The sequence below is a fragment of the Gallus gallus genome, chromosome 10 (assembly GCF_016699485.2).
Source record: "Gallus gallus isolate bGalGal1 chromosome 10, bGalGal1.mat.broiler.GRCg7b, whole genome shotgun sequence".
NCBI lineage: Eukaryota > Metazoa > Chordata > Aves > Galliformes > Phasianidae > Gallus > Gallus gallus.
The window spans coordinates 3,970,040-3,982,229 of NC_052541.1; the positions used below are offsets into that span (position 1 = coordinate 3,970,040).

At 36.7% G+C, this 12,190-nt stretch overlaps 1 protein-coding gene across 11 annotated transcripts in view; it reads left to right on the plus strand.

Annotated features, from left to right (window-relative positions):
- The window catches only part of HERC1 (HECT and RLD domain containing E3 ubiquitin protein ligase family member 1), a 95,646-nt gene that overhangs the window by 14,878 nt on the left and 68,578 nt on the right, over positions 1-12,190 (plus strand). For all 11 annotated transcript variants that reach the window (XM_040706775.2, XM_040706778.2, XM_040706784.2 and 8 more), the window contains exons 2-10: positions 3,352-4,307; positions 5,726-5,821; positions 6,112-6,306; positions 7,436-7,747; positions 8,406-8,502; positions 9,923-10,066; positions 10,285-10,412; positions 11,260-11,404; positions 11,502-11,673. In XM_040706775.2, the coding sequence (XP_040562709.1) occupies positions 3,378-4,307; positions 5,726-5,821; positions 6,112-6,306; positions 7,436-7,747; positions 8,406-8,502; positions 9,923-10,066; positions 10,285-10,412; positions 11,260-11,404; positions 11,502-11,673 (2,219 nt within the window). In that variant the 5' untranslated portion in view covers positions 3,352-3,377. The remainder of the gene's footprint in view (positions 1-3,351; positions 4,308-5,725; positions 5,822-6,111; positions 6,307-7,435; positions 7,748-8,405; positions 8,503-9,922; positions 10,067-10,284; positions 10,413-11,259; positions 11,405-11,501; positions 11,674-12,190) is intronic.

Sequence of the window (12,190 nt, forward strand, 5' to 3'; positions counted from 1 at the left end):
ACAGTGATACGCAATTACTGCACTTGCACATCAACAGTGAGAGAGAGAACTTTGGTATTCAGAGAGCGTTTTCAGGATTGTATCACATCCATTCTCTGCTGTCAGTGTATCTGGCTCTATGTCACCTGTTATTTCCAAGGTGAACCAAATACTGTTTTCAAGATGGACCAGCATCTTTTGAAAGTTGCAGTAGGAGAGCAGGTTACTTCCAAGAGCTAAAATTCAAGCTTCAGTCTTCATTTTCAGAGAGAATTCAGTACTCAGGAAAAAGAACAGTATTTGCACTTTTGAGTTATGTGAACGTGTTTTGGAATTTCTGAATGAAGACTAGCTGCTAAACATGGTGTAAAGCAGATGTCTGAGTCTTGAGTCAGGGAACTCCATAGCATAGCTAAGCTGCTCTCTGTAATGCGTTTCACTACAAGACTTACAGCTGTAGTAAGCATGTCCTCTCACTAGGTGGCAGAGGGTCTTCCCCCATCCATCTAAAATCTAGGTATCAAGTAGGGTTCAGGCTATCAAAGAGCATAAACCTCTCCTTAATTCAGAATATTGTATTGTTTTTTGTTGAAGCTTTAACACGCTAGAACTTAGCTGTTGTAACTGCTGTTGTGATGCAAGCCTTGTGTGTTTCAGAGGGGGCAGCACTTCCACACAGTGCAAACACTGGTCTCTGCAGCAGCTTGTGTTTGGGTACCAGTGGCATTCAGGTGTGGGTTTGGTTAAAATCACATTTAGTTCATTTGTGATTGTTTCAAACCCATTTGCCTGCAGTAGCCTTTTGGAATTTACTTAGCCATTCCCCTTACTTTCTTTTCTATGCTGTGTTTATAGACCAGGTTTCTCCTTGTTTTTGTAGGGTGTTTTTTGTCTAAAAAAGGGTGTTTTCTGGCTAAAAAGCCAGAATCCTGCTCTTCTCTTCAGGTTAGGTTCTATGCAAAGGTGGGCTAGAGGAATAGTCTTTGTGTGCTCCAGTGTCAGCCTTTATTGCGTTCAAGATCTCAGTGAGAGAAATGATTTCCATAAATCCCAGCTGGCATCCAATTAATTAGCATTTTTTAAAATTGTGTAAAGATGTTCCCCTTACCCTGACCTTGTCTAACCATTCTAGAACTGCTCATTAATTCTGCTCAGGTGTGTATCTGATCTCTATCATGACTCATAATCCTTTTGTGAGTCACTGCATTATTCCTAGTTTTTGGGTCTCCCAGTGATAGGTTCTCTACTTACAGAAGAAATTTTCATTTTATAATTATATAAGCTTTCATGTCTTGCTATTCAATTTCAAGCTAACAGTCTTATTCTCATTTGCATGCTTTTCTCTCTCATGTTTACAGTGGTAGAGGAGCCTTTGCACTTCATATTGTCGTTATTTTAGCAACTCATTGATTAAAATATTGAATTGTTGGTTTCAGGATAATGATGTCTGCTAAACATGACTAGTTGCTAACTGGATTATTTTTTTTCCCACCATGTTTTGTCTTCTCCATGTGTCTTGTTCAACATCATACAGATTCTCAATAAGTTTATGCATCCTTAATGGTTAGAAGTAGTTTGTTACTGCATTGTTTATCTATTGAATACTGTATGCCTTTATGAACAGTGTGTTTTAAGGGCTTACACTTTGGATACCAGGGCTAAGATGTTTACTGTGACTGAGCACTGGGGGCTACAAGATGGTGTGCACACTGGCCTGCCCTCCTGCCTGTGCCACACATCCGTGGCATGCCTTCCCCAAAGAAGGGCTGTGTACAGAATATAATCCAGAATACAGAATATAATTACACTTTTCCAACACAGTGTAATCAAAGAGGACTTTTTGCCAAGTTTAGTTTGAAGGTTGATAAACTCAGATAAAATTTCAAAAAGCTCTGAGGTTCTGTAATTTGCTAAAGTGTATTTTTTCCATTTGATCATTTATTTTAGGATTTGAATTTTAAAACAGTGACCAAAAAAAATGCAGTCCTTTCTAACTAATTGTTAACCTTAAGCCTGTAAGTGCATTGATACCAAAGCATTTGAGTTTCACATATGGGTTTTGTACCAAAAGTCTTGACCGTAAATGTAGAACTCAGTTCCTCCTGCGTCATTCAAGGGAATAGAAAGGAAAATAGGGATCTTTCTGTGCAGGTATATATGTTGATTTGGGCTCAGGCAACGTGAAAGATGACAGAGGTTTATCCTAAGGACTGGTGCTAGCAAAAAAAAAAAAGTTTTGTGGTATGAGGCAGAGGATTGCATTTGAACCGTAGGGTTTCCAGAAATTTTGTAGCAGTTTCATTATAATGTTTAATTGAGTTTGGATCCACATAAGTGTACTATTTGTGTTGCTTTCTTTCCCATAAAATTGCCAGTAAAAAATTAATCTCTTCAGTTCACCTATGTCTTTGGTTTGAAAGAATGACAGAAGCTGTCAAGTTGGTTTGGCAGCCAGCTTCAGCTGCCCTGGTAAAGCAGTGTGCACTTCTAAGTTTTCTATTTCTCTCCACATTGTTAGTGATTCCTTTCTTAAAATCTATACTAAAAGTTTCGAATACATGATGAAATAGTTTAATATAATGTAATACACAATATTCAATCAAGTGCATTTATTTGGAATAGTAATGTATATTTGGCTCTGAAGATGCCATTCACGGAATGAATAGGAGCTACTCAGTGGCCCACCCTAATGTAACTTACAGCCACCTGTCCTGGTTCCCATTTAATATATTGACATTGATTTTAAGATATTTATCTACCTTACTTAAGAAAGGGGAGAGAATGACTTGTGGCTTCAGGAGTAACAATGTGCTTGTAAGGTCGAGTGTTTTGTTAATAGCCTGAATTAGTAGTCTTATTTATTGTAAAACGAAGCTTTACGTGGTACTCTGTTCACTCATGCACAGTTGTATGTGATCTTGTGCATTTTTTTGAAGTCTTTGTCTTTAATTTTGCTGTCTGAAAAGAGATTAATTTTCTTCAAGCAGTATTAAAGTGTGCTTTCACTGAATGTAGCAGAATTAAATTTACTTTGTGTGAATTTTTATGCATATCACTTTAGGTAATGTACATACACTCTACAGTTCTTACAGCATGTTAAGGCAATTGCGTGTCCACATACTCGGTTAAAATGAAGATCAGAATTAATCTGCAAAATGTCTTTTTATACTACCCTTATGCTACTGGGATTGGATCTGAATTCCAGATTTGTGCACGCTTATATGAGTAAAATGGTGGAACTTTGGTAATATTGGGAATTACAGTTCTGCTGCTTGCTTTGCTGAAGAATTGATAGAGTTTGGTCTACTGTGAATAGTAAATTCAGTAGGTACTATTGTGCATCTGCTTACATTTTTTTTTTTTCATCTTTAGGACTAATGGCAAAAGAGTAAACCAACATGGCAGCTATGGTCCCACCCGTGAAGCTGAAATGGCTCGAGCATCTGAACAGCTCTTGGATCACAGAAGACAGTGAATCTATTGCAACAAGGGAGGGAGTTTCTATCTTATATGCTAAGTTAGTTAGCAATAAAGAAGTAGTGCCATTGCCTCAGCAGGTTCTGTGCCTCAAAGGACCGCAGCTACCAGATTTTGAGCGGGAATCTCTAAGTAGTGATGAACAGGACCACTATTTGGATGCCCTTCTTAGCAGCCAGCTGGCACTGGCTAAGATGGTATGCTCAGACTCTCCTTTTGCTGGAGCGCTTCGAAAACGTCTCCTTGTGTTGCAGCGTGTCTTCTATGCACTTTCTAATAAATATCATGATAAGGGTAAGGTGAAGCAACAGCAGCATTCACCGGAAAGCAGCTCCGGATCAACTGATGTGCATTCTGTCAGTGAACGTCCCAGGTCGAGTACAGATGCACTCATAGAAATGGGCGTTCGGACTGGATTAAGCTTGTTGTTTGCACTGCTGAGACAAAGTTGGATGATGCCAGCTTCGGGACCTGGCCTCAGTCTTTGCAACGATGTTATCCATACTGCAATAGAAGTCGTGAGCTCTTTACCACCTTTATCTTTAGCAAACGAAAGCAAGATTCCACCAATGGGGCTGGACTGTTTATCGCAAGTAACGACATTTCTTAAGGGAGTAACAATTCCGAACTCTGGGGCAGACACTTTAGGTCGTAGGTTAGCTTCTGAATTGCTTCTTGGCTTGGCTGCCCAGCGAGGTTCCCTGCGATACCTCCTTGAGTGGATAGAAATGGCATTAAATGCTTCAGCTGTAGTGAACACCATGGAGAAAACCAAGTTGCTACAAAGTCCAGAAGGAATGATCAGCTTTGATTGCTTTATGAGTATATTAATGCAGATGCGACGATCTTTGGTAAGTATACCAGCTTCAAGTTTTCTATGTAGCAAACGTAGATGCATTCTTAACTTTAAATACAGTTGCTCAACACTGAATACCATGTATGGTAGTTGTTAGCTGAATAATTTTCCTTCATGTGTAATAAATAAATAAATAAATAATGCTCTAAGAAAGTGAGCTGAATTGTTTCTAAGTAAGACATACTGATAGTCTGTTGAATGATTACTTCTGGTCCTTGGTGAATGTTCTTTTTAAAACCATGACATTATTACCTAATACGCAATCAAAAGCTGTAGTATGCTCCTGCCTAGTATGCTCAGACTGTAACAAGGAAGGTTACTTTTCCCCCAGATTGGTGATTTTCTACTCTCCCCTCAGATTTGTAGTACTTACTAATAAATATAAATCTAAAAAACTTAAGATTTTGAAGAAATGGGAAATTCAGCTTTTAGAGTGCTGATGATGGAGAATGCATAAGTTGTTATAAAATCAGTTCCTTTGCACAGACTATTGAAATCCAATTTGAAAACTATAGGAAAAAAATTCTAGGCACACGGTAATGCAAGTTAGAAAGAACATTTTTATGTTTCAGTTTATGTTCAGATTTATAGGAAGGAGTAGAGCTATTTGTAGTTTTATGACTGCTGGATATTTTAATGAAAGACTTCTGTGAAATTCTAAATTGGACCAACTCCTTAAACTACTGATTCCCATTAAAATCAACTATAATCTATTTTCTTCTCACATTAGCCAGTAGCAGATTATCTCCTTTGTTTGCACAAGGTCTGTTGTTAGTAACATTCTAAAGAAAGTAATTTTGCTGCTGTGTTAGGTCAGTTTCATTCTTTTGACTGAAGAAAGACATCTAGCATCTGTACAGCAACAGTGAAAGAGTCTCATGTACACATCACAAACTCATTGAGTGCTGTGTGCCTATGCTTATGTATAGCCTATGTGCCTTTTGTGTGATGGAAAGAAGGAAGCGAGCTGCCAGATCAAATTATTTGTTCAGTTCAGTATTTTCCCAGCCTAATGGATGGTAGCAAGATCTACATTGGATTAAATGTCCTGATGGACAACTTTAGCTGTTGTTTTTGTGTGGATTTTTTTAACTGGATATAGTTATAGACCAAAATGCAGAGTCTGTGTGAAAAGATGAGTAATAACGATTAGTAATTTATGATTTAACTAGACAAACACAAATGAAATGCATTTTAGAACAAAATGGTATCAGGATAAATTAAGTGTAAACCCAGATATTTTCACACACACACACACAAAAAAAGTTTAACTAGTGTTTGACACGTTTTTGTTTCCCTGAAATGCATGAAGATAACGTAGGCACTCTAAGAACAAATCACTGCTGTATTTTGTATAGTTGCACTGTTGCTCTATGGAAGTATTTTTCTCACAATAATGTTTAAAAATTGTAGGGATCATCTGCTGATCGAAGTCAATGGAGAGAGCCAACTAGAACATCTGATGGCTTATGTTCTCTTTACGAGGCAGCTCTATGTTTATTTGAAGAGGTATGTCATGAAATGAATCTTGAATTTAAGGAAATGATACATTACATCTGGCTGTTGTGTGCGTGTGTATGGTGCAGAATCTGTTGAGTTGTTCTGGAATGGAAGAGGGGGGCAAGGAAAGGGTGGAAAGCAGGAATGCAGAGAGACAGTTATTTGAACATGTTAACAACATATGGTGATAACTTGTGTTTTAGGCAGTGTGATAGTGAGAGAATTTAACTTGGATCAGTCATTACTATTACAGGAAAATAAAGGAAAATACTGCTGTGTAATAGATCTCTTTTTAACAGGTTTGTCGCATGGCATCAGACTATTCAAGAACATGTGCCAGCCCTGACAGCATTCAAACGGGTGATGCTCCTATTGTTTCTGAAACCTGTGAAGTTTACGTTTGGGGTAGCAACAGCAGTCATCAACTGGTAGAGGGAACTCAAGAGAAAATACTGCAACCCAAGCTTGCTCCAAGTTTTTCTGATGCGCAGACGGTGGGTGATACCTATAACATTATATAATGTAAGACTCAACAGCTTCATAGTTAACAGTACAAAACTGGAAAATAGTGCTGTATTGCGAAGTGTGAAAGTTGTAACGAGGATAGGATTCTCAGAACTAATTACACAACTCACTTTACTGAAGGTATTTCACTACCATTATTGTTGCCTGGAAAAATGATTGTTTCTTTTTTTAAGATACACATTTTAAGATACACATGGATTGATGTCTATGTAAAAAGAGTGACTGAATTATCTAACTCTACATTTGTGGAGAGGAATTTGCTTGCCTGTAGGTTTTTCTTTTTTTTCTTGTTGTTTAAAAGGTACCCTAAATACTCAATTGTCTTCTCCGTTGGTGTTTTTCACATCAAGTATGTCTAGTTTAGAAGTCCAAACAGAGCTAGCTGCTGGCGCAGAGCTTTAATTAGCTGTCTGAAAATCAATATCCAGTATGCTCTTCCTGCTCTCAGTCACAGATTCTGCAGTTGCAGCTTAGCACTTCTATTGATGCGTGACACAGGATAGTTTGCTTTTCTGTTGCTTTGTTGACTTTGCAGTGTTGACTTAAGTAAAAGCATTTGGGGGGTTCTCTAGACGATTTAGATACATTTTCTGAAATTGTTTTCATGGACTTCACTTGCACAGTTCTGTGCCAGTTAAATGCAGGACCAGGCATCATAAAGCAAACTTGTGCATTTAAAAAAACTGCTTAAACAGAACAATAATACACAGAAGGGAAATGAATGACATCAGGCAGTTACTTTTTTTTTTTTAATCTTAAGAAAATATATCTTCAAAACTGTCAAATACCATTCATGAATTTTAGAGATCTGAAAGCAGCCTGAGTTCTATAGTCTGTAAAAGAGATCCAGCTACAAAAGATGACTTAATGACCATTTTCATTCTTTATGTAAATAAAAGAATTTCCTCATAAAATATTTTTCAGTTATTTTGATTTTATTGCTTGCTGAACTCCACAAATTGTCCTTAACTTTTTATGTTGCACTATGGGAAGGGGATATAGAAGGAAAATGACATCCTGTTTGAAAATACATACTTTTTGACCTGCAAATGGATGATTTATTTTTTCTAAATACTGTTTTATCTTTTTTGTTTATAGATTGAAGCTGGACAGTATTGCACTTTTGTAATTTCTACAGATGGCTCTGTCAGAGCCTGTGGTAAAGGCAGCTATGGGAGACTGGGACTGGGTGATTCCAATAACCAGTCCACGTTGAAAAAACTGACTTTTGAGCCTCATAGATCCATTAAAAAAGTGTCATCTTCAAAAGGATCTGATGGGCACACGCTAGCGTTTACAACGGAAGGGGAGGTCTTCAGCTGGGGTGATGGTGACTATGGAAAACTGGGACACGGAAACAGTTCAACTCAGAAATATCCCAAACTTATTCAGGGCCCGCTGCAAGGAAAGGTATGACTTTTCCAGAAGCACACCTCTTTTTGCTCTGCTCGGTTAAGATGTTGTGTAAAATTTGAGATATATAAGATCTTAAGATTCTGTGTTTTATTTAAGTTTTCTTTTAAGTCAAGATCCATTTCAGCTAAGCACTTAAATTTGTTGATTGCCTTTGGGCATGTGATTTCAGCAGTGGCATTGTTGGTGAACTTTCTCACATTCTTAAATCTTGCATACTTGTTTGTGCTGAACTGCAGCAACATTCCAGGAGAACACTGTTTTTGTTAGCTGTAACATCATGACAATCTCATATGCAAATTTTTAGTGGTTTCAGTTGTGTTGTCCTAAAAGGCCTTCTTATCCCTTTTTGTCTATGTTTTGGCCAACGTTTTTAACATCTGCTTTTGCTTCTCTCTGCTGCTGTTGTTATTATGTTAAATGTGTTTGGCAAATAAGTCATGACTATTTTGTAGATGGTCTTATCTCTATTGTTTTCTGCTTATAAAGTGCTAAATGATAAAGCTAGTGAAGATAAGTTTAAATGTGTACTTGCTCTACATAAGTGAAGATACAGATGTTCACAAATTCCTTCTTAGAATAGACTTGCATAAGCTTTCAAAATTCTTATACAATTTGTATGAAAACATTATTTTTTTTTTTGTATGTAACGTAGGTTGTTGTATGTGTGTCAGCTGGATACAGACATAGTGCTGCTGTTACCGAAGATGGAGAGCTGTATACATGGGGAGAAGGAGACTTTGGGAGATTAGGTAATTCTGAAATACCATGAAGTGCTTTTGGGAGAATTCCCGCATCTAGTAATGATGCTATACATATCTTTCCCCTTTTTTCTTATTATCCCCTCTAAATACACTTATATATGCATATGTGAATGTAAGTGTGTGTACATAGGCAAAAATCAATGGAGATAATTTCATAAATCTTCTGTTATTCTTTTTCCAGGAAAAGTTACCTTTCATTTGTAAGACTATACATCACGGTCATTGCCCCTTAAGTGTATACAATAGACATGTAAAATAAACCAGAATTCTAGGTGGACATAATCTAGTGATAGTACGATGGTTCTTTGGACAGTGTTGAATAACTGGCAGAAGATATCAAGTCTTTGATTATGATGTGATACCAGTAAGCAAAATTGACATTCACTTTATCAAAATGGCTTTATGTCATTTTACCTTAATACACTTAAGAAGTTAAATTTGAATGAAATGATAAAGTCAATATTTCTGATTTTTTCTAAGTTTGCTTCAGTCTATTTCATTATCTTTGCTATACAACTTGCATGTCTAGTATAAAACCACCCTTCTCAAACAGGTTCTGTTAAACCAGATGATTTTGTGCAGAAAATTGCTTTCAAGTGGGGCTTTCTGTTCTCTTTGATTTGAATGTAATGATCTCCCAGTGGGGAGGTAAAAGCAAGTAGTTGTGTTGGAGGACAAAAATGGAGGGGATATTGTTTTACAGTGTATACTGTCACTGATTTTCAGGGGGAACAGTAGAAGTTCTGAGCCTTTCCCTGCTGTTAGGAAAAGGACATTAGGTCAGAGGGGAAAAAGTCTCATTGAGTTTTAGGTTAATGTGTTTTTTATATCCTTAGTGTAGTTTGAACTAAGCAGTGATTGGTTCCAGTGCACACCTAAGAAGTAGCATTCAGTTAAGTCATAGGAACCTGTTCACATTCTACCAGTTAGGGATACCTTGCAGTATCTCTTAAAGTAGGTGGTACTGGAATGTGTTAGACTTCTGCAGAAAAGGTGATCTAAAGCTATCCACTGATTTCATTTGTGCAGTATATATGCAGAAGAAAGGCTCTGCCGTTATTTTAAATTCCTTATGATGTTCAGGCTACTTGCTGCCCAGTGTTAGGGAGTATAATTACCCAATCAACTAATGTTAAAGGCAGTTATACTAGTAATTCTTTTTATTTCTTTCACAGTAGGTAGAAAATAGTTCTATGATTTAGTGGTAGTATGGTATGAACAAGTGCTCTGCCATTTGTCTTATAAAAATGAAGTGTTTGTTAACCTAACTGCAGATCTCTTTCCAAAAAGTGGGCACAAATTGTCTTCTGTGATGACTACAATTTATATGGGTTTGGCAAAACTTTGCTGGAATTACAGACCAGAATAGGAATTTTCACAAAAAGAAATTTTTTTCTGCTTTCTTCAGGTCACGGTGACAGCAACAGCCGCAACATTCCGACTTTAGTAAAAGATATTAGCAATGTAGGAGAGGTTTCCTGTGGCAGTTCACACACAATAGCTCTGTCCAAAGATGGCAGAACGGTATGGTCATTTGGAGGAGGAGATAATGGTAGGTATAAGTACACCATAATAAATACATATTTCCTAAAATCTGTAATTATTGCATTTAAAAGAGAATACATTTTATAATAACAGTTATATTTGTTGATTATAAAAATATACCCTGACGTTTTTAGAAATCTGAAAATAATTCTTTTCTTGTTACTTCCAGTTGTTGCCATTTATATATTGAAAATACTTTCCACTTGTAATTTTTCCTTTTTTTAGGCAAACTTGGTCATGGTGATACAAATAGAGTATATAAACCTAAAGTTATAGAAGCCTTGCAAGGAATGTTTATTCGAAAAGTTTGTGCTGGGAGCCAGTCTTCACTTGCCTTAACATCAACAGGACAGGTAGGCAAAAATAAAATTTCACTCAAACAATGGCACTTGGTATTTAAGAAGACAGCTTAGGGTTTATTTCAGCATCTATTATTTTATCTGTTGAGAAAATATACAGCTAGTTCATGAATGCTGGTGTAAGGCTCCTGATGTGAGACTGACTAAAAGTGCCGAGATCCAAAGAGGCTAGAGTTAGTCAGAGTGTTCTGCAGAGCCAAGCAAAAGTGCACGTTCTAAGAGTCTTTGTTAGCCACAGAAAATAATTATTTTAGATTAAAAAATGTAACCAGTACAAAACCAAATTAGATTCAGGAAGCAAAAAGCAGCAAAATGCTTTTAATTTTTAATGTGTTAACCAACTAATGTGATTAAGTAGTGTAATAGTATCTTTAAATGTGTTTTTTAGAATACACATGTTAACTGTTTTATTTCTAATCCAGAATATTACAGGAGAGTCTGGAGATAAATGTTAGGTGGTAAATGGGATCCTGCACTGGCATGATGTATATGCATGTAATACAGTAAACCTTCGTATACATATAACCTAGCTGAACTTCCACCACACCAGGATTCAAAGAGAATGTGTTTTTAAAGTATGGATCAAGAATGCTGAAGTTTAATGTAGTAGTTTCTCCTCTTGCAATAGCCTTCCCAGCTGATCTGCTCTATAGCCAGAAATCTGAGTGTCTGGGGACAATAAAAGTAGATTACATTAAATGTGTGTAAGCGATGAAAGTACTCTGCATGTTTTTTTTTAAAACATTATTTCAATTATTGTGAAAGTGGCTATCCAGTACATTGCTGATGATCACCAATGATACAAATTTGATGCTGATATTTTGTGGTTTGTTTGCTCTAGGTTTATGCATGGGGCTGTGGTGCATGCCTTGGCTGTGGCTCTTCTGAGGCGACTGCTCTCAGACCCAAACTTATTGAGGAACTGGCTGCTACAAGAATAGTTGATATTTCAATTGGTGACAGTCACTGTTTGGCACTTTCTCATGGTAAAATAAATTAAGGGTGAAGATATGTAATCTTCCTTTATGTGATCAAAAGCAGTTGTATCTCAGATTCTGTTTTCTGCTCTATTTACAATTATAGATAATGAAGTTTATGCTTGGGGTAACAATTCAATGGGACAGTGTGGCCAGGGAAACTCTACTGGTCCCATTACCAAACCGAAGAAAGTCAGTGGTTTAGATGGAGTTTCAATTCAACAAATTTCAGCAGGAACCTCTCATAGTCTTGCCTGGACAGCTCTTCCAAGAGACAGGTAATGGTGACACTTGGGGACAGATATATATATATTTAAATGTACAATACCCTTTGGGATACATGTAATACTTTCCTGAAGGCATTGATACATTGAAAGTGTTCTGCTTGTAATGTTTTGGACTGAAGAATCTCTTTAATTTCTTTCTCTTTCCTGTTGTTCTTTTCAAACTGTTGAAGTTTACAAGAAGTAATAGCTTAGCAGCACCAATAATATAGATATAATACTATGGATATAGTACCTTTAAATTAAGATTTATTATCTGCTATGAGACAAAAATAAGAACTGTTTACTGAAAATTATCAAGTTCGGCAGTGAGAGGACTCAGTATTTCGTTGTTTGGTGCTTCTGACTGCGTGTTCTGCTGTTTATGTAGTTTCTTTCAGTGTAACAAGGCAACGAAGAATAAGACTTTGGGAAATAGATAAATTCAGAGAAGTCATTAGTCATAGGTTTAAACTTCATAATAACTTCCTAAGTAGTTATGTGTCAAGATAAACTGAAAACAGGTACCTAA